At 49.0% G+C, this 21,506-nt stretch overlaps 6 protein-coding genes across 6 annotated transcripts; 2 read left to right on the top strand and 4 right to left on the bottom strand.

Moving 5' to 3' along the window:
* Positions 1 to 37: 37 nt before the first annotated feature.
* Positions 38 to 1,577, bottom strand: F5Y00DRAFT_224605 (uncharacterized protein). Its single transcript, XM_048006024.1, has 3 exons — positions 1,340 to 1,577; positions 1,008 to 1,280; positions 38 to 913 (listed from the first exon to the last, which is right to left on the bottom strand). The coding sequence occupies exons 2-3, from the start codon at positions 1,149 to 1,151 to the stop codon at positions 683 to 685; spliced, it is 375 nt and encodes a 124-aa protein (XP_047869320.1). The 5' UTR covers positions 1,152 to 1,280; positions 1,340 to 1,577; the 3' UTR covers positions 38 to 682.
* F5Y00DRAFT_100911 (PHP domain-like protein) lies at positions 1,514 to 3,071 on the top strand. Its single transcript, XM_048003775.1, has one exon. The coding sequence runs from the start codon at positions 1,818 to 1,820 to the stop codon at positions 2,790 to 2,792; it is 975 nt and encodes a 324-aa protein (XP_047869319.1). The 5' UTR covers positions 1,514 to 1,817; the 3' UTR covers positions 2,793 to 3,071.
* On the bottom strand, positions 3,072 to 4,923 carry F5Y00DRAFT_100903 (uncharacterized protein). Its single transcript, XM_048003774.1, has 3 exons — positions 4,613 to 4,923; positions 4,272 to 4,552; positions 3,072 to 4,210 (listed from the first exon to the last, which is right to left on the bottom strand). Exons 1-3 carry the CDS (start codon positions 4,670 to 4,672, stop codon positions 3,352 to 3,354), a joined length of 1,200 nt encoding a protein of 399 aa, XP_047869318.1. The 5' UTR covers positions 4,673 to 4,923; the 3' UTR covers positions 3,072 to 3,351.
* A 1,316-nt stretch (positions 4,924 to 6,239) lies between these two features.
* F5Y00DRAFT_270576 (HET-domain-containing protein) lies at positions 6,240 to 8,253 on the bottom strand (the record flags this gene model as incomplete). The annotated part of the gene is made up of 1 exon (XM_048012633.1): positions 6,240 to 8,253. One exon carries the CDS (start codon positions 8,251 to 8,253, stop codon positions 6,433 to 6,435), a length of 1,821 nt encoding a protein of 606 aa, XP_047869317.1. The 3' UTR covers positions 6,240 to 6,432.
* A 948-nt stretch (positions 8,254 to 9,201) lies between these two features.
* On the top strand, positions 9,202 to 13,652 carry F5Y00DRAFT_224601 (uncharacterized protein). The gene is made up of 2 exons (XM_048006023.1): positions 9,202 to 12,554; positions 12,609 to 13,652. The coding sequence occupies exons 1-2, from the start codon at positions 9,469 to 9,471 to the stop codon at positions 13,186 to 13,188; spliced, it is 3,666 nt and encodes a 1,221-aa protein (XP_047869316.1). The 5' UTR covers positions 9,202 to 9,468; the 3' UTR covers positions 13,189 to 13,652.
* Positions 13,653 to 16,672: 3,020 nt separating this feature from the next.
* F5Y00DRAFT_257409 (uncharacterized protein) lies at positions 16,673 to 19,824 on the bottom strand (the record flags this gene model as incomplete). The annotated part of the gene is made up of 8 exons (XM_048010553.1): positions 16,673 to 16,994; positions 17,059 to 17,552; positions 17,627 to 18,180; positions 18,237 to 18,518; positions 18,578 to 18,928; positions 18,986 to 19,534; positions 19,603 to 19,647; positions 19,710 to 19,824. 8 exons carry the CDS (start codon positions 19,822 to 19,824, stop codon positions 16,673 to 16,675), a joined length of 2,712 nt encoding a protein of 903 aa, XP_047869315.1.
* Positions 19,825 to 21,506: the final 1,682 nt, after the last annotated feature.

Below are 21,506 nucleotides of genomic sequence, written 5' to 3'. Positions count from 1 at the left end.
GCTCTGACGAGCGTAACCAGACGGTGCGCTCTAGTTCCTGAGGCTATTTTGATACATAATATATACATCTAAGATGGCCGGCTGTATACGTACTTTTGGCACTTGAACCCTATAAGCGAAACATCGTTGGGGTGGTTAGATGGTTTTATCGTCAAGAGGCCACTGCTTGTTAACATCAGATATAATTATAAGCCTGCTCCTCCTATGAACCCAAGATCGTGCCCAATATTTTTGTAATAGGGGAATTCCAATATCATCGTTGCGCGTCAACTTCGATATCACGATGTGGCCTTTAGGAATTCTACTATAGTACATACTTTAAGTCGAAGACCTATGACGCATAACTCTCGAACCATCAGTGTTCCTATGAACATGGAACTAACCGTGATGAGTTTCCACTATCTACCTTCAACACACCAAATCGACTGCCACGTATGCCTAATCATGTGCAGCTCATATAATAAGCCCTGAAATATAAATTTATAATCATCGTTCCATCCGCAAGTCATGTCAAAACGCCCCAAGCGGGATAGCCTAATGATACGCGGATCCTTAAACTCCAACCTTGATGCTGTGCAATATGGCGCAACTGCTACGCTGTTTTGTATCGTGTACTCAGCTCTCGTGACACCCAACTCCTACTATCTTAAATCGTGAAACTAACGGCTAACCTCTTACGCCTCTATCCGTACCTCATAGGGGCTTGGCCCTGAGGCGGTGCCTGTCCCCATCCCGGAGGTGGCCCTTGTTGCGGAGGTCCTTGCGGCGGCGGTTGATTCTGCATCGGAACGTTATTCCCTTGCCCGCCACGTCGCATCGCCTGAGCGTCGGGTCGGTGTTCTAACGGCTGCGCGAAGTTGCAGATATGGCAGACGACGTCCTGGTAGCCATGGATAGAAAGCGGGATGACGGGCTGCGTTCCATGTTAGCATCCTTTTTTTTTTTTTTTTTTTTTTTTTTTAAACAAGACTTAGGTATTATAGATGGATGGCGCGCTATAGACTTACCACGAAGCAAAAGGTGAACCAAGGATTGCTTTTGATGATATGTCCGGCGTAGTTGCCGCAGTTATGACATTGGCAGATGACACCCTCGTAGCCTTCTACCTCTTTTCTGAAGGTATGCTCGCCGCAGGTGAATATTAGACACATCTTAACTAGGCGCTACAAGGCTATCGCAACTTAAACCTGCGCTAATCGAGAGGATGGTTTAAGTAGGTACCAAGGTAGGTAGATGGATTCGCGCGCTTGAGAGGAAGGTTGCCAAGAGAGTACTCAGTACTATGTAGGTTAAACGATGTTGGCGAAGGATTAAGAATATGTAGGTTAGGTATGTTTACTATTTTTCTTATTTCTTATTTTACAAGGATTAAAGTCGTAGGGCGTGAAGGCAACAATTGTAGAATCAATTTATTCTTTGTCAGTGCCATGCTGGCTGAAGAAGTATTCGCATCCTCGTGCGAGATGCGCGTCACCTTGGGGGGCTGTGCTTTAGTATGTAAAGGCCAAGACTGGAACCAAGACAGGAACCAAGACAGGAACCAAGACAACATTCCAATTTAAGTCTAGGTAATTCCAATGCAAAGTCGAATGGGAATTCTTGAATCACTTCTGTCACACAGCATTATCGATAGCGGCTGGCCGGCAAGCTGAACTCTGCTGAAACTTAGCTGCATAGAACATGTATGTAGGTACCTATAGCCCCACTAAGTAACCTAGGTACTTGCCTATCAAATATCTCGACAAGGACAAAACTTCAAATATTCACACTCACCAATGACCTTCAAGCCTCGAAATGCTCACTAGCCCAATAACAAGATGCTCTACGACCTCAACATCTCCTGGTCGTCTTCGACTAGTACTGCCGAGCTCGAGCGCACATTGAGGTTCAGCTCGCAACTCGGCTACAATGTCGTTGCGCTGAACCACAACCTCGACGCACCTCTACCCTCGCAGATTTCGAACCCGATCCCTCTATTCTCCCCGCAAACCAACCCCCCGAAAACCGAAGACCGACAGCAGCGCATCCCCACCGTTCTCCGCCGCCTAACTGTTAATTTCTCAGACCCATCACAGAACCAACAGCTTCCCAAAGCTGCGCAGGCCTACGATATTCTAGCACTACGCCCGCAGACCGAGAAGGCATTCCAGGCCGCCTGCCTTACCGTCAGCACTACCGAGGTCTCTATCATCTCGCTAGACCTCACCGCACGCCTACCCTTCCACCTACGTCCTAAACCATGTATGGCCGCCGTCGCGCGGGGCCTGCGCTTCGAGGTTGCCTACGGTCGAGCGCTGAGACCCGATGCCGACGCACGCGCTCGCGCCAACTTCGCTGGTAATGTCGTGCAGCTTGTGCGCGCAACCCGCGGTCGTGGCCTAATTCTAAGCAGCGAAGCAGCTGATGCCATGGCCCTGCGAGGCCCCGCCGACGTTATCAACTTGCTCGCCGTATGGGGTCTCCCTACTGATCGGGGCATGGAGGCGCTAGGTGTGAACCCGCGGGGCGTGGTGGTAAACGAAGGGATTAAGCGGAGCGGGTTTAGGGGTGTGGTGGATATTGTAAACGTGGCGGAGCGCAGCGAAGAGGAGCAGTCGAAGTTAATGAAGGGCAAGGATAAGGAGATGGCGGAAGTAAAAGACAATAGGAAAAGGAAGAATGGAGGGGGCGAGACAACTGAGAAAGGAGGGGACGGCGGAGCCGGGGAGAATGCGCCGGTCAGCAAGAGGCAGGCGAAGAAGCTCAAGGCTGCGTTAAGGAAAAAGGAGGTTGAGGAAAAGGGGGCTCCGTGAAGGACAAAATGAAAAGGCAATTGGTATATCAAGATCTACATACGGTGATGGCGTTTGGTACAATAGATTGGCGAACTGGAGATACCCTTATAAAATCTATTCTCGCACACTTGCGCATATTACGTTCACGCATCTCAACGACTCGGTTCAAGGCCAGCCTCGACTCAATTATTTTGTTGCTTATTAATATCAGCAGCGAGAAGCGAAGCGAAGAAGTCAAAAGCTATATACAACTCATGTGCTCCTAGCATCTCGTGGTAAACGTAAGCCCTGGTTCTTTCATTTCTCCATACCAGCCAAAAAAGGGGGTTACTTGAATCACATCCGTGTGCGTATATTAGAATATGAAAAGGAGAAATGGAAGCGTGGAAGGGAATGGTACTAGTGGTGATGACGATAACGACGTTGATGATGAAAATGATAATGATAATGATGATAATTATTTTACAGCCTGCAAATCCGAGCAAAATAAAACCGGCGGATCTGCTGCAGAGGGGTATTTCCTTTCCCTTTTTCTATCCGTACAACCTCAGCTGTCCTCCCCTGCGATCTTTTGCACCTAGACACGGCCGAGGGCACCCAGCGTCAGAATGTTTGTCAGCGTGACGCCGTTTAGATCGATCGACGGACCCTCATTAGCACCGGCGAAAGTCGTGGCGGTAATGGCGGGGACGGCGGGGGTCACGTTGCTGCCGGCGTTGTTGGCGGCGGCCGGGGTCTCGACGGGGAGAGCGAGGGAAGATTGCGCTGCGAGGGGGGTCGTGACGACTTTGACTGTTGAGGTTGGGGTCGCCGTTGATGGAGCGACTTCGGGGAGTTGAAGCGTGGAGTCGGCGGTAGTAGTGCTGGGGGAGACGACCGCTACGCTTGAGCTGGAAGCCGAGGAAGACGAGGACGAAGACGTGGGCGGCGCGGAAGATACGGACGACGTAGTTTCGGCCGCGGCGCTTGACGTTGCTACGGTCGAAGTCGCCGCTGCTGCTGCTGACGTCGATGGTGAGGCGGCAGCAGATGAAGTAGACACGACGGGGCACTGGGAAGTCTCCGTGACGGTTACCGTAACGCTAGCGGATATCGCCGGAGCCGCTGACGATGTCGGGACGGCGGCAGCAGCCGAAGAAGCTGCCTGTGCGGCAGACGATGCGATGGCTGAAGCCTGGTCTGCCGGAACCGGAGCGCCAACGGACGTACCGCATGCGATCATTTGCATCATGGTTACCGTCGATACTTGGGTGACGGTCGTGGCCTGCGTTACGGGCTGCATGATGGTAGATACCTCCGTCACCGTCGCCGCGGGAGCTGCTAGGGCGGTCTCAGTGGTTATTTGCGTTACTGTCGAGGCGAGGGCCGTCTCTGTTACCGTGGGCGCAGCGCCGGTATTGTAGACGGTCGTTGTGACGAACGACAGTTGAGCTCCGCTGTAAACTATTGTTAGCCGCTATATACATATATATATCAATCTTACGGTAATATACGAACTTGGCGTTCCCGATCCCACCAGCGGCGGCGGCAGTCTCGGTGACTGTTACCGTTCGGGTGACAGCCGCTGTGCCGTTAAATCCGCCTACTGCTGCGGCTCCTACCGTGATCGTCTGCCTCACTGTCTCAGTGACGGTGACGGCGCCATTTTGCCCTTTGCCTTTATGGCCCTTTCCGTTGTCATCACCATTACTACCGCCACCGAGACCGCCGAGACCGTCGAGCAGCTGATCTATCAACCCTCTCTTCACAGGTTGGTCATAGTAGCGAAATGTGCCGGCCTGCAACTAGATTAGTATAGTTGATCGTAACATGATAAAGTGATATAAAGTAGTACGCACCTGAACGAGCGACAAGGAGCTCAGCGCGGATAGGAGTAACGTTGACCGCGATACCCTCATCCTTAAGATGTAAGAATTAGGAGTGATCACTCACTCACTAATATCCCTGGTATAGCCGTGATGCGCGACGACGATCCAAGTATATGGATATATATGATTAAGTAAACGATAAACAATATAATATGAACAGACCAGCCGTTTCCAATTACGCGGGATCAACCCGATGAATTTTCAGTGAGCGTGGCGAATAGGTATTTGATCGCTCGAGACTTTCCAGCTCGAACGAGCTGTCGATATTATGGAAATGAAAGAATTATACCGGATCGGGGTCCGAAGAAACATTCAAATTAGGCGCGTCAAGCACTTTAGAGAGAGCGAAAGGAACGACAGACAACAAGCAAGTCTCGAAACAAGCAAGCAAGCATCACGCGGAAGCTAGGTGGCGCTTAGGAGTTGAAGCCATCGAGAGGAAACACCGGATTCACAGAAGGGGGAGAGATGGAAGATCGACCGAGAGGGGGGATCACAGCACGATAAGTGGTAGTAGATTACTACAGTAGGAAATGGGACCATACGCCATACTAGGTAAAGTACGCGGCCCAGATCGAGAGCCTCAACGAAAGAAGAGGAATTTTCACATTTCTGAAGCTCGTTTCGACCGGGGTTCCGACAACAACATTAGCTACCTAGCTCAGTCCCTTTTTCCTCGAGCGCGGTCTAGGTAACAGTAACTGTTCGGCAAATTTCATGCAGGCTGATGCAGGTCGAGGCTTTGACAGCCCGCCAGTCTGGAGCTGGCGATATCGCAGGGATTTCCGAGTTAGGTAGTGGGAATATTCGTTAAGCGTGCTGAGGCTCGAACGTCCCGGTCGGGAAGGGTGGCCGGGGTCGGGGCCGGGGTCCCGATTGTGGGCAGGGGTTGAGACACCGCCATGACAAAGGAGGTGTTTGAAGCTTACATAGTAAGGGGTTCAATATACATATCCCCTGACGAACTGGCGACGCGATAATTCATGGTTCTCGGAAGATAGCATTGATGATATGATATGTAAGAGAATGCCTATTCATCCTTCGCTGAGACGAGTTATGTCGTCGATTTGAAAGACGACAAAAGTACCCCCCATATTCTGTGTCGTAGGATCACTTAGTTAGATTGAATTACCATAACTACCTAGATACCGTGGAGTTCGGGAGGGATAGAGCTGAGGCTGTAAGCTTGTTTTTGATTAATTATTCGGAAAAAAAGAATTTACGAAAAGTCTACTCCGCACACGGAGGGGCGAGTTATCGTGGGTTACGCGGGCGCCTCTTCGAATATAGCGTCCTCTTGGCAGGAGTTTCAGCATGTGGGGACCAACCAGTACGCCCCAAATGTCATAGTAATACTCCCACATTCGTATCGTCAACCGCCACAGGGCTGTTAGATGCTTGTGAAGATGAGACAAGCAATGATCCATTGATCGGAGGGATTTACATACCATCATCGGCATTCGTTAGCTGGGCGACATATGTAGGTTAGGTAGATTACAAAGTAACCAAGATTCAGCTAAGGCGACGAAGATCCGGAAGTTAACGATGATGGGAAATGCTACTTTGTCCATATCTCGTATAACTATAGATTAGGTACCGGGTATAGACGATATTCCCCAGGGCGAAGAGGAATAAATATCAGCCATGGTCTTGATGGTTGAAGCTGATAGGCTGCGGCTAATATAGCAATTTTGTTAAAATGGCTGTCGTGGAACATCCACCTAGTAGTAACATGGAGATATCGGTCTAACTCAATGTATCAATATATCTACGTGGGCGGCAAAAGGCTTTCAGACAATCCACATTTGGGAGGTTTCGTCTTCACGATATGCCTCTCCTTGCATTATCCCCTTTAAGAAGCAGTCACCCTTCAATGTCCACTGTGACCCCTTTCTCCTCAGGATAAGAGGCACTTTTGCCCCTGCCACGACAGCGACTTCGTCATCTACCTCCGTCAAAGCGGATCCTAAGCCGATATACCCTTTGTCCGTCCTGAATACTCGGCGGTCTGCCAGTGACGATAGGGGGATTCTGAAGCCCAAGGTCATTTGGTCGGTCCGGTCGCAGAATAGCATCGCATGAACCAAATAGACTATCTTATCCACCAACCAGTCCGGGAAAAATCTAGGTAAGCGTCTAAGCCATCTTACTATTGTAGCATCCCTCTCTAAGATGTCTAGTTGTGCACGTAATATTTCAGCACTTTCATGACTGGATCCGGCCGCTAAGGTCTGGACAAAGGCATCACGAATCGGTTCGCCGGTAATGTAGACCTCCGATTCCCAGAGCCTAACAACACGGCACCAGTCATCCAGGACAAAAGCACACTTCGGAATACGGATACCGTGGTAGTTCGTCCGTGGGAGATGCTCTAATCTTAAGACTGTACCAACAGCGATAATTCGATCTACCCGGTGGCCTTGGACGCCAAGGACATTTGAGTCTGTATCGAGGATGATGTCAGGTTTTGAAAACCCGCTTGCGGTAAAAGTTAACTCGTTGATATCGGAGTAGTTTGCCAGGCCCAAAGGCGCGGTGAGTCGGGTATTAGTCCAGTCAGGCACCCAAGACGGCAAATTACAAGGACCGGAGCCAGAGAGGCGTCGAGGAACAGATAGCAAGTTGAGATCTGGCGAATGCTCGAGTATCTCCTTTGCTACGGCGGTATACAACTCCGCAGTGCTAACGTTATAGTTTGGTTGCAAGGCCCGAGTTCCAGAGAGCTCGCTTTTAATTAAAGCATTCAACCCAAAGATCTTATCCCGAGGATCGGTAGCATCGAGTATTCGGTATCGAAAGAGGACACTGAGGAGACTTCGTCGGATACCTGCGCGCCACTCCTCGCGTGCTCTCTCTAGGATGAAGACGTAGGCGTTGCGCTCATGGTCGGAGAGCCACAAGTTCAAATGATCTTGGGCAGTTATAGCAGCGAGAAGATCAGTCCAGCTGATATGCGAGTTTCCGCAGAATACCATGGCGTCCGTCGCCAATGCAAGCTCTTGGACAACCCAGACTCTCGTGAACCATAATCTTTCGATGATCCGAGCAAAAGCTGATAGTCGGGGGAATTCAGACTTGTCCCTGAATTTTCCAAATAGCTGAAGGGTAAGCTCGTCGTCAAAACTAATAGTTACGAGCGAACCACCGTGGGAAGTATATTTTTGACAGGCAGAGGCAATATCTAGAGCCACCGCGATGCCCCTATCGCTTTCGTCCTTCTCTTCACCAAGCCATATCAGGACCCGGTCAGCTTTCGAGTATATATCCTTCATGCGACCAACTTGACTTCCTCGCTCGTTGCTGTCACTCTGGTTTATACAAATGGCGTCTGCCCACAGGCTTCTCTTCTCCGACGGCGAACGAAAATGGTGTAGGACTGTGTGAAGGCCGGCGGTAATGGCTAAAGGCTTGCCGTTGCATATGATGCCGACTTTATCGTGAGGATCACCCCAAACATAGGAGATGGCTTCGTAGGGAGGTGACTTGCCTATGTCCCCGTGGGATAGGATGCATTCTAATGGATCTTGTCCCGAACCGGGTAGCAGTGTAAGAATTCGAAATTGGTTACATTCAGGCTCGGTACCAAACGGGACATAGCAATAAGAGTCCATTACTAGGGTGAAGGGAGTTATTAATTATATCAAGACTGGCTTCCTACAAGTAATTCCTACAAGTAAAGCATCTTCAACAGCGACGCGGGAGATAGACACGTTAGAGAATCGTATATACATGATAAATCCCACCCTTATACCATCCATCAAAATTGGTTACCGATGCATATACTATGTATGCTAACATTTTCAACAGATGTTTGCTACCAAGGCAAGGGATACCGAGTTTTAGTGCCAGGCGGCCCTAAAGTCGAGTCCCCTCTATCAATCAATCAGCCCTGAGAGAAGTTTAGACGGACACCAAGCGAATATCATCTGCAGGAAATGCAGTACCGCATCCTGCAAGGCATGTCAAGGACTCGTCATTGTGGATGGCCGTTGTGTAATTGGCTGAAGAGCAAACGACTGAGAATAGGTATTCCAGGACAATGAAGATACGTAGTTTAACTCCGTCAACGCATACCGAAATAGTTCTTAGAGGTAACACACTTATGAGCCAGGACTATTGTATACCTAATATGCCTTAGCTAGTACTACGACAACATCTTAAGTGTTGAAGAGTATGAATAGGATATATATTTCCTAGGCTAGGTTCATAAAAACTTGAAGTAGAATTCCGAGATGAGTGTAGTTAGTGTTTTCTCACCAACACAAAAACCTGACGGGATGCTGTCAAGGAGAACTGGGTTTGTTTACTTTAAAGTGACCAGATGAAAAGTCTTGATTAATAAACTCGATTAACTATCCACCTCAGCAAACTCCACGATAAAAATTCACTATGTACATGAGAAGTCGCGTGTGTAGGTACGGAATACTGTGTAGACTAAATCTCGACGAGATTCAATTAAAATAATGTGATTGGATGGATGCTTGAACACGCGACTCAGATTGGCAGATTGGAACAGCAGTACGTACATACACTAGTACCGTGACTAGTTGGTGGGCCAACGAGTGGAACCAATTACAAAGGCGGCAAGAGCTTTGACCAAGAAAATATAAACAAGAAAAATAAGAAGCCCGCACACCTTGACTTTAACCTTATCCCGTATTTGTTGAACATCCAACATCGAACGTCACTTCACCTTGAACAACCTCAACCTTGCAATTCGGTCAACAGGTCAACATCCCGACCAAATTGCATCGTCCAAGGCATTGTTCGATTATTCAAGTAGGTAATTTTTTTATACTTCTCTTTTTTTTCAATTATATTGCATCATGGAAGTGGCAACTCCTCCGAAGCGCATGACGCGTGCCAGAGCAGCCGCGAAGGATGCTGCGAACACCACCAAAGGTACCGCGACCGCTGCAACCATTGCTACCACCGCCAAATCTACCAAGGCAGCTCCAGCCCCAACAACAAAAAGGACCGCAACCACGTCGCGTCCTGCTAAACGGAAGACTCGACCCGACGAAGAAGATGAAGACAACCAACAGACAGACTCTGAGCAAACAGGTACCATGAATAGACCAGCCAAGACCAGAGGAAGACCGAAGAAGATTGCTCAATCTGAACCTGAACCCGAACCCGACACGGAGGCTCCTGTTCACAATGCGCCAGCCGTACCCAAGGCTACGCGTGGTCGAGCCAAGAAGGTCGCCACAACAGCACCTACGGCTCCTAAACAAGAACCAGCAAAAATAACACGCACAAGCACGCGAGCCAGAAAAACGGCTGCTGGCGATAGTGATGCCGCGGTACCTACTGAACCAGTCAAGAAGACCACGCGTTCGCGTGCTACAGCCGGGACTAAAGCAGCCACTGGTGTAGTCACCACAAACGTTTCCACAGAGCCTACACCTGGCTTAAAGTCTGCCGTCTCTAGGCCTACGTCGAGGGTCGCAGGAGGGATTACTAAGAAGACGGTTACCTTCCAGGAGCCAGAGAAGGAGAACTTGGTACCCACCGTAGCCGCTAAGGCCAAGACCAAGACAACCGAGTCTGCCACTGGTATGCGTGCAAAGCCTGTTCGCAAACCAATTGCCGGTAGAACTACCAGGGCCAGCAAAAAATCAACTACTAGCGAGACGCAAGACAAGTCTCCTCTCAGTCCTAAGAAGGATGCGCAGAACCGGTCATTGTCTCGAGATGCTGATTCGGATGACGAGCTTGCTACGTTGGAGAAGACTCCTCTCAACCCCATGATGAAGAGCCCCGTGAAACCACCCGCAGCTAAGAAGCATGACCCTCAGCCTCAAACCGATGATGCGGAGGAGACTGCTCAAGAAGCCCCAGAGCCAACGGGTTCGTCGGTATTTAGCAGCCCTGCTCGTAGGCCGCCGCCTTCTCCCTTTAAGGATATGATGAAGTCGCCCCCGAAGAAAGTTGACGCCATCCCATTCGTTCTATCCTCCATGGATGACCAGCAAACAGCACCATCGCCATCAAAGACTTCAATACTACAGTCCCCTGCTAAAAGACCCCAAGTACCAATCAAGGGACTACAACCTCCTCAGGAGTCTAATGGTATCAACCGTTCTCCTATAAAGATGTCTCTCTTGCAATCACCGGCCAAGCGCCCTGCGTCTCCTTTCAAGATGCAAGTGCCACCTATGCAATCACTTATAAGTAATTCAAATAAACTATTTGGGCCTAAGCCTTCTCCGACAGATGAGAAAGTGTCGACTGAAGAAGCGCAGCAACCTCAGCAGCAGGAGATCATTGAGGCAGAGCATGAGCCCGCATTAGGCGAGCAAACGGAGGAAAATCAAGCCGAACTTGAGTCACCGGCTCAGCTTGCTTTCCCGGGCCGTTTATCTGCAGTCCTCCCTCGGCATGCGGATCCTGCTCTCCGGGAAAATCCGCTCCCCATTAAGGACTTGGATGTGAAACAGCCGGAGACCGCTATAGAGGAGGCGGTTGAAGCGCAGAAGGAGCCAATTATCGAATCTGGAGCTGATGGTTCAGCTGACGACCCTATGGATGTCGATGAGCTTGAAACCAAAGAGGAGGAGAAGGCGCCTAGCCCAGCTCCAACAACACCTCCTCAGTCGCCTCCTAAGCAAGATATCAATCTAGATTTTAGCTCGGGAACTAAGGGCCTTGACGACGCGTCCGACTCTGAAGATGAGCTTGCATCTAGCGGAAAGACGCTTAACAAGTGCCAGGATGATACGATTTTCACGTTTACTGCTGGTGTTCCTTCGACACCTACGCCAAGCACTTCTAAAACTCCCCGCTTGCCATCTAGCGCGGTCAAGGCTGCTAGCCGTGCCATTCGATCTGTCTCTAGGGGATCACGATTCTTCACACCGCTAGCCAGTCAGGTCAATGAGTGGAAAGGCTTAAGCCCGGCTAAGGCTAGTAATGACTTACATGTACCTTCGCCTGAGTTCAAGGAAGAGAGCTTCTCACTGCTCAAGGAGAACGACACGGCTCCGGCTGAGTCTACACCAACTAGAAGCTTCTTCGATGAGGAGATGAGAATCCGTCTTGAAATGGAGAACCAGGCTGCAATCGAAGCAGCCTTGGAAGCCGATATCGCTGCTAGATACGATGATCCCGAGTTTGATAGCGTCCCCATTACGGTCGAAGACATTGAACTTGCCGCCGAGGCCAACGAGATGTCCCTTATGGACATAACCGAAGTTGACGAGGTGAAGGAGAATCATGCCCATGATGACTCGATCTCGGATGCTAGCCAGGAGTATGGCGATGAGAACGCCGTTCCTATCGACCCGGCTCTCCTAGGCACCAATGCTGGTAGGCGTCATCTTGAGCCGGTCACTCCTGTCCGGCCATCTGCGCCGAGGAGTTTCCACACCGTTTCCAAGGTGCCATTGAAGCCAGCTGATGATTCCACTCCCGGGATTATGAAGAAGCGTAGCGCAAGCGTGTCAAAGCTTCCTGCCAATCGTCCGAATGGCCTCTTTAGGAATGCCACGGCCATCTCGTATTCTCCCACTAAGGACCCATCCCAAATGGATATTGATGAAGACGAAGAGCCAGAGCTCCCTCCGGTGACTCCTTCAAAAGCCGACATATGGTCCTCTATGGGCACACCAGCTCGTACTCCTCGTCGAGACCTAAATAACTCTTTACTCCGAGGCGCGGTCGTATTTGTAGATGTGCACACAAGTGACGGTGCGGACGCGAGCACTGTCTTCGTTGAACTACTCACACAAATGGGTGCCCGCTGTGTCAAGAGCTGGCCTTGGAACCCAACTAGCTCTAACGATGACGGCTCGGCATCTAAGGTGGGCATCACGCACGTTGTGTACAAGGATGGAGGCAAACGAACATTAGAAAAGGTCAGGGAGAGCGGCGGCGTCGTGCAGTGTGTCGGCGTCAGCTGGGTCTTGGAGTAAGTTAACATGTTATCGATGCGTTATAATGGTCATTCTAACATTATTTCTAGCTGCGAGCGTGAGAACGAGTGGGTTGACGAGGCTCCCTACTACATCGATACTTCTCTGATTCCTCGCGGTGGGCGTAACCGTCGAAAGAGCATGGAGCCAAAGGCACTTGCTAACGTCAACGGCACGTTGTTTACTCCTATGAAGAACATTACGAGGCAACCCCAGGAGTGCCAGACCGTCCCGAATAACCATGTTAGCCGCAGGGATAGCACAGTCTGGATGCGTACTCCGTCAGACCATGACGAGGACGAGGATGCACCCGGCGACCATGACTGGGATAGCGAGCTTGGCATGCTTACTCCTGTGCCTAAGACGCCGGCTCCGGAAGCCGTCAAGAGATTCGCTCTGGATATCAGCCCGGACTCTCCTGACTCGGAGAACGACGAAGATGTTGAGGAAAGGGAGCAACTGTTGATGAGGACTTGCCCGCCGAAGAAGAGCATGTACACCGACCTTGGCGAGGGCTTCATTAAGAAAGAGAAGGACCAAGGCATTCTGATGCGCCTAATGGCCGCCCGTCGCAAGAGCCTGCAGTTCGCCCCTAAGATTGCGAGCCCTCTTTCTAAGGCATGGAATTAATCGAATTAATACACTGCATTGCATGATCGATGTTAATAGGCGTTAAGGCGATACGGTCATCCACTCCTCGCATAGGAATTGCGGTACGGAGGTTGTCGTTCGTTAAAGGGGAAAGGATATAAGATAGGCTCGGGGCGAGCCTGGTCCTGGCGTTGGTTGGCATGATGTTATGAAGTAGTTAAATTGCGTCCGGGCGCAAGCTCGTCTAGAGGTTAAATGCATTCTAGAATATGGCGAAAGAATTGTTTGAATCATTAGTGATTATACCGATTGTATGTTCATTATAGTTGGGCGATGTTAATGCTTTGTAGGTTTTATTGAGGGTATTACAGTTCAGCTCGACATATAGTAGTATCACGCATCGCAGGGCCAGTCCTTAAAGCTCAATATCTAACCTCGGGGAAAGCGCTCGGAGTTAGCACACGCGGATAATCGTAACGGCCGGAGAATAAACAAGTGGGTCCTTCGGGATCGGGGGATGGGCAGGGACTGCCGCTCCTTTCTATGTACTATGTAGAGGTGCCGAGGGAAGTTTGGTTGTGGCATGTGATTCGCCGATGTAGGGGTCGTTTGGGTATGTAATTATCATCCCGGGGACCTGTATGTTAGTAGTGTTATGTATGTACAGTTACCTAAGCTACATAACATGCATCTGCCAATATGTACCTAACGTATAGTTATGTATTAGATTGATATGTATAGCTAACATACATAATTACACTAATAATTCGACGTTTGTATGCGCAAAACCCCGGCCCGACCCTTTATGGCTTAGGTACATGTAGGTTAGGTTAGGTCGGTGCACATTACATATGTAGAACCAACATTAGGAATATTAGGGACGTGCCTGTTTACCTATTTACATATACATACATACATACATATATACCCTATCCAACACCCAGGCTAACTACGCGAACCCTTATGTAGGTACCTAGGTAGGTATGCAATGTAGGTAGGCTGGTAAATTCCGTATGCTAGATGTAGTAGGTAATAGCGCAGCCGAACCCTTCCCCCCAAGAGACGCCAACTACGCGAATTTGGGCTTCCACCAATCGTCGCCCGGCCCGGTGGGATGTGGTTATGCGCCGTGCCTTAATAGTGCTTTTACATACATAGGACCCTTGGGAGGGGTGCATGTGCATGGGGGAGGTGACTGGGGGGTGTAACATTACCTACATCTTTACTATGATTATGATATATTGCCTACTAACTAACCTACATAGCTAGGTACAATACCTCCTAGGCCTGTGTTAAGTATACTATCTATCTAGGTGAGCTAGGCTAGGTAGTCGGTAAGCAAGGGAATTAAGTAGACAAGGAGGCAGGCGGACAGCCGCATCACGGCCACATCCTATGCACATCATACTATCATGTGCCTCAGTGCGTTTGTATGTTTGCGTGTTTGCATAGTTACCTCAGGTAGTTATTCGTAGTTAACAAACCTATAGAAGTATGTATCTAGGTGTAAGAGTAGGTCAGATGGATCTAAGCTGATACACACGTAGTGCAAGAATAACCTACAGGGTTGCTGTATTTAACAAAGTTCCCCTCGCAAAATCCTTCGAACCTTGGCATAGCTTAGACTTAGACTTACTTGGGTTAACCGGTCTGGGCGAACTGTTTGTATTGTGTAACAACCAACGTCCGTCCATCTGACTAGTATTAGTATTAATATTAATATTAGTATTAGTCGTGGCAGCGGTAAGAGATAAGAAAATACCTAACGGCTCAGTTGATAGCGGTTATATGTATGTTTTCGACGGAGACGACGTGCGTATGTAAATAACCCTATACCTTAGGTAGGTAACCAACGCTTCACTTACTTATATACACCTTCCTATACGTATGACGTACTAGCACGAATACATATATATGTGTATAGTAGCATAGACGGGTGGGTGTGGAAGGCTCTCAGCTACTTCTAGAAGAAGTCTAATGGTGTGTAGGGAGATGGAGATGGGCAGGTGGGTAGATATAGATGTATACCTACTATTTAAGGCGTAGGGACTAGACTAGACTAGACTATACTCTACTCACCACTCCCACATATATACATAGTCAGCTGCAAAGACCATTGGTTGGTCTCCACGCGGGATAAAATGTCGTTATGCATAGCTATGTATCTTGCGAGAGCACGTAAGCTGGTTGACCTCGATCATACCTTAAGTACCGATCAAACTTACCTGCCCGAGATGGGTTGGCTCCGGTACGGCGGCACACCCCCGGTACTTGGTCCGGACTGAAGAGCTGAAGAACTAAAGAACTTATAGATATGAGGATAGAATAATAGATAAGGTACCTAGGTTAAATATAGAGTATATTATATATTATATTACTGAGCCCTAATATCTATCTACCTTGGCGTCTACTCGTGAATAGGTGACTATACTTGTCGATAAAAACGTCGATAACTTTTCGAAACTAAACAACTCGAGTCCTGTTCGTTTAGTTCAAATAGTATCATTCCATAGATTCCAGTAGGATCTAAGAAACTAAACTAGTGTGTTATAAAATAAAGTCTGATGACTTGGTTCTACATAGTATTGAGCATACCAACACTCGTAACCAAGTATCCGGTATATCACGCCATGTGCTCTTCAAAATCATGTCCATCTCCCAATCCGAGACTTACAAACACTTACACACACTCGCATGCACGTACATACATGAAGCATACACAGGTTTCAGCTTCCCAAATGCGCAATTCTTTATAATTCTTCGCGGCTCGCGCTAGTACCTTAGGTAGGCAAAGGCCTCCTAACTTTTCTCCCGTTACGTATTCAGTATTCATCCCACTCTGCAGCGAAGTAGACGTGGGTTTATAGGTATTTTCCCCTTTACCCCCCATTCTCCTAACGTAAAATCCCGTGGTATCATTTATATCTTAGTAAAACAGAACCACCCGTCCGTCGCCATGCAGATCCTATTGTACAAAAGGCAACTCCAAACAAAAAAAAGAAAGACCATGGGCCTTATCTTTGCCTCGTGGGTCGCCTCCCAAATACCACCTCGAAACGCCTTGCCAAGTTTGAAGAACTGCCATTTTCTCTTCCCAGTAGAAACTATTTTGTGCCATAGATCGGCCACCTCTCGACCTTACCCCTGGCCTAGACCTCCAATCATACGTGCACGCGGCATTTTGTACAACCTCTTTAGTGACATCTTCCTTGTCCTAGTTAGACTGCTGATTTCGTCCGTAGCAAATCATCCTTTTTTCCTTCTTTCTGCCCTTCTTATCTCGACGTATACAAGCCTGTTTAATTCAGTTCATACCCCCCTGTTATACATGTCATGGTTAAATAGATGAAATCTAGATAGTAGATGGTAATTGATAGACGGGCCAAAATGTTGACGCATTGCCGCATGCTATCGTTAAATCGTTTCCCCTTAGCCGCAGCTTATTTTGAGATCCGCCGTTCATGCTCGCACCCAAGAGAGAAGGTGGTATCTGAGTAGGTCTTATCAGTACTGCATAGTTGGCTCAACGGCGCTTGACCGACTCGACAATCGAAGTGCCGTTGTCGTAATCCCAATGCCGCTTGAGACCACCCTCGTAGACGCTAGCTACAGACTCCTGCCACATAGCTGGAGTGACAAAGGTTTGCACGGGTGGGGCAGAATACTGTTGATGCGATAAGGGCTGCGTCACGGCCGGCAGAGACGCGCCTGCAAGCTGCATGTCCTGTGACGTCGGGACTTCGGGGGCACCTGAAGATGAGGGAACACTTAGAGAACTGGTCTGTGGAGCCACTGAAGTTGGCTGAGATTGGATTTGCTGCGTACCGAACGTCGAGTTCCATTGCCTATAGTGGTTCCGTGGTTAATAAAGGCCTGTCCTATCACGAGAGGATAATCGGATATACTCACTCGAATAGACGCGAGGGATTCCACGTAGGATGATCCCCTAGCGATATCGCGCTCGAAAGTGTCGAGGCGTGTGCACTCTGGCCGGCATTCATCATAGAGAGCGACTGTGCAGAAGGAGAGTCACTCTTGTTGTCCGCGGAACCAACGGAAATGGGTGTGATGGGATGGTTGGCATAACTAACTTGCGAGTGCTGACCGGTCTGCGGGTCCATACCATGGTCCAACGAGCTCGTCTGCAGCATGGGAGGCTTGAACGTGTTAGCAGTAGGCGGGCTTGAGTGACTGCTAGGATGCGGGCTCCCGTAAGGAAAACTCGGCTTCAAGATGAACGGTTTCCTGACGTCTGCCGAGAAGGCCTCCCGCACGGCATCAATCTGCTTCAACATTTCTGGCAGCGGCCAGGAATGCATAGTCCTCTCCAAAACCCTCATGTGTCGGGTGAAGTAGTCTCGCGCATCACTGTTGAGCTCTGGATCGGGGGAAGTCAGCGCAACCTAAGAAATCGTTAGTCGTCGTTTTCTCTCAACATCCAATATAAAAACAAGAAAAAAAAAACGTAGAGACGCACAAGATGGAGGACGATGCAAGAAAGAATGGCGTATATGGTAAAACTGATGCCTCGTTGCATGCATTGGAGCCCGCTCAGACCGAAAGATTGTAACATCGACTCTTGGAGACGACAAAGGGCCTTAGCCGACGAGTAGCAAAGAAACATGTGCGATTTCCACTGCCCGTCGGCGCCCATTGGTTCTAAAAAGGATAACTGCGGCCGGTGAAGTATAATGACGCTCAAGTAATAATAAGAATGCATATTTCCAATAAAATGCGAAGGAAGCCACGGCGGCGATCCATCCGAGGAAAATGTGAGGCGTAAATCAGGCGGTAGATCGCTGAGCCATCCCGTTATGGTCGGGTTAAGCTGAACCAGTTCGGGGTCGATACCCCAATCCTTCTTCCTCTTGATCTTGGCGTAGACAGCGTTCACTCGATTTAGGTTTCGGGCAACGCGGGCCAGGTACGCAAAATTTCGACTCGCATTATATTCTGATTCCTCGCAACCGGGTAGAAGCCTCGGGATGCTAAAGTCAACAGAATCGGCATCTACAGAAAGATCTTGTCGTCCTAAATCACGTTTAGAACCTTGAGAAGCAACCGATCCTAGAATCGAGCTAGCTTACCTTGTGGTGCGGCTATCATAGTTTCGCATACGAATATGGTCTGCCATATGCGGCTCTTTGTGAAACACTCTCCATGAGAAGAGCCACATGATTTACCAGCTCTGTGAGTATCCATATGCTCGTCGAGTCCGAGATCCTTAGCCATAGCGACGCAATGCACGATAGACATCCAAGACCGGTAGTAGTAGCCACGTTTTGGCGAAGCCTCCCTCGCTTTCAAAATAATTAAGAGAGCTTGAAGAGTACTTAAGCGCGGTACATCCATAAAAGCATCGGCATGTTCTACGTTACGTTAGTCTACGTTAGTTCAACTGAGTGCGGAAATCATTTGAAGTTCTTACTCGAAGCGAGAGCGATCCATTGCTGTCCTTGCGCCGGCTCATCGGCGAGACGACCGGCAACCGCAAAAATTGCTTCTAAAAGTAAGGGGGATATCGATTCTCGGTTTGTGTGCCACTGCTGGTAGAGCTGAGTCTTATTCAAAACCGGAACGTAAGGGTGCACGTTGGTGAAATAAAGCTCAAAATAATGCATAACAGTTGCATCGTCTGGCATTAGTTCCGGAGGTATGCGTATCTTAAGACCAGGCCCAGACGGTATAGGTGGCAGTACGCTCTTAAAATCGTCGTCGTCTTCAACGGCAGGTTCCTCTTCCTGCCCCGCAAATGCCATCCTTTTATTTAGGTACGGAGCTTCAAGTCGTCAGCGCCAATACTTGGTTTCTTTATGGGTTGGAAAATGAAACAAACCTGTGCCTGCTTCATCAACTTTGAGGGCTCCTAGAATATCCGCGAGGTCCTGCTGCCCGTAGTGGTCTTGATAAGACCCGGGAGACGGCTCGGAGTGCACAGAATGCTGATGCATCGGCGGAGTCGGGAACACGCTGGTGGGGGCATACGGCTGGTCCATAACGCCTACTTGGGAAGGAATAGTAGCATACTGGAGCTGGTGCGGCGGTGGAGGCGGGTCTCCATACGGCATCGGGGGGTAGACGCCTTGATGTTCGGGATAAGGACCGGGCGTTGGGTACATGGTAGCCTTCGGCTGACCGGCCATCATAGGCTGTGTAGAAGACTGAGACATAGACATAGCTCTAAAGCTATCCTGCCCCGACGCGACATCGTATTCCGATCGTCCGGCTTCATAGGACTGACCTTCCGTCGGCGAACCTTCATACTGCCCATTGGGTCTTACACAGTGGAGCTTCAACCGGATACACGCAGAACAGGGCCATGTATTTGTCGTCGCAGCATCACATTTGATTTTTCTCCTCCTGCAACCCTCACACGCTCTCATCACTAAACATTAGTAGTCCTATTAGCTATGGTTCTTTCGGTATAACGTTAACACGCGACGGTGCCCATACCCTTCAACCGCTTATGGCGGTTATGCTCGTCCACAAATACATAATCTACAATTTAAGCGGTTAGAACATAGACGCTACACGGTTACGGGCATACTCATAGGGCGCACTTTTTTGAGTTTCTCTAGGTGGCTGATAAGTCGGCGGCGCAAACGAAAACGAGTTCAAGGATGAATTAGAGCTCTGCGGTAACAGCCTCCGAACGGACTGATCGTTATTCGACATGGCTTGCTTCGCCTCTCGGCGGGTACTAAACCCTCACGACCGGGTCCAACAAACTATTATCCTCCCGATTTAATAATTGACCATTGGTTCGTCGCGAAAACGTATGGAGTTTGGATTGCTGCGGTTGGTCGATCGCTAGTATTCAGTAAGGGCTTTGGTTTAGCTGAGCGCCGGCACAGCGGATTAGTTACAAGAAAAAGCAAAAGCAAAAGCAAAAAACAAGCAAACAAGCAAGCAAGACGAGGCAAGGCAAGACAAGGCAAGGCGGAAGGAAGGAGTTTAAGGTGACTCAAGTACAGCTTAACGGTATTAGAAATATCAGCAGGCTGTAAATTGAAAGGATGTTTAAGGTTAAGGACCTACGAGGTACTGCGGTACTACAGTTGCAGTTGCAGTTGCAGTTGTGCAGTGGGAAGGAGGCAGGATGGGTCATGGATGCCAGGCAGTGGGCTCCATGAAAATGGTCCTTTTTTTTTTTGCTTTTCGAAGGAGAGACCCGATATTCAGGTAGGTGAGGGGATAACCATGCGTCGCCCATGAGTCCAGCGGAAAGAACGCCAGGACCCAAAAAACGGGGGCATATGGACATATGCTTGTACACTACTCGCTGCATTGTAACTAATTGGTGTGGTGTAATGGAGAATGGGGACACTGCACGACTGAGTTAGTGTACATGTACCAGTTGACCATGCTTGCCATGGACTTGCATAGAGTCGAGAGGGGCCGAAAAGGCGCGAAGGGGGGGTGGTTCCTTGTGGAGCCCCCCCTGCTTTACTTGCCTTCCTTGCCTTCTTTGCCTTCCTTGTCTTCGCGTGGTTCCTGCCGGTCCCCAATATGAACCTGCTTACAGATTACGTACCTGTACTTAATTCCTATACTTATTATTTCGAGGAATGTTCCGTGTATGTATGTGTATCAGACCCAGTTATGTAATTCTACATAGGTCTAGGTAGGTAGCTTTTCTTTAGATAATTGTGTAACCTGAACTGGGATTTGTAAGAACTTTACTCAATACCTTTTTGTAAAATAATAATAATAATAATTGTTATAATATTAGTTAACTAGGTAGCCTATTCTAATCAGTGACTAAAAACCTGTCTACCTTACATAGATATTCGCAAGAGTCGCACGACAATAAAGTAGAGAAACATCTACAATGTTTTATATTAAGATCTTCTATGCGCAGTTCGGTATATACACTACAGCGCATAAAGCTTGGTTCTTTCTCGACAATTTAGACGTGCTCGGTTGGATATATTGTGGTGGTTAATCAATCTAAAGATCGATCGCTAGCTTCAATGGTTCGCAGGCTGGCAGGATTCAGAATCGTCGTTGGTCCATTATGGTGCTGATGCGGGCCAATACCGCGCTTCAACACATGTACCGTATCATCGATAGCTCGGTTCCGTTCTCGTACATAACCTAGCTCACATCCATTAGCGCACCAGGCCATGAGTTTATTATTGCCTACAGTAGCAGTCAGCAGCCTACTCTGTACTCTGTAGGTACCTGGCAACCTGGAAAATCGATGCCATTCGGCCGGGAGTCCAAGTAGAGTCGCAGGCACCAGAGAATGAATTGGCCCATAAACTCCCGAAAACACCAGCTCCTTAGACTTGCGTGTGCACGGAACAAGTCTAGAAGATGCGCCGAGTGTCCACCATCCTAAGAGGCTAGGCATT

Source organism: Daldinia vernicosa, assembly GCF_022497035.1.
Source record: "Daldinia vernicosa strain CBS 139.73 unplaced genomic scaffold F5Y00scaffold_3, whole genome shotgun sequence".
NCBI classification, from domain to species: domain Eukaryota; kingdom Fungi; phylum Ascomycota; class Sordariomycetes; order Xylariales; family Hypoxylaceae; genus Daldinia; species Daldinia vernicosa.
This window is presented reverse-complemented; position numbering and strand designations above follow the sequence as displayed.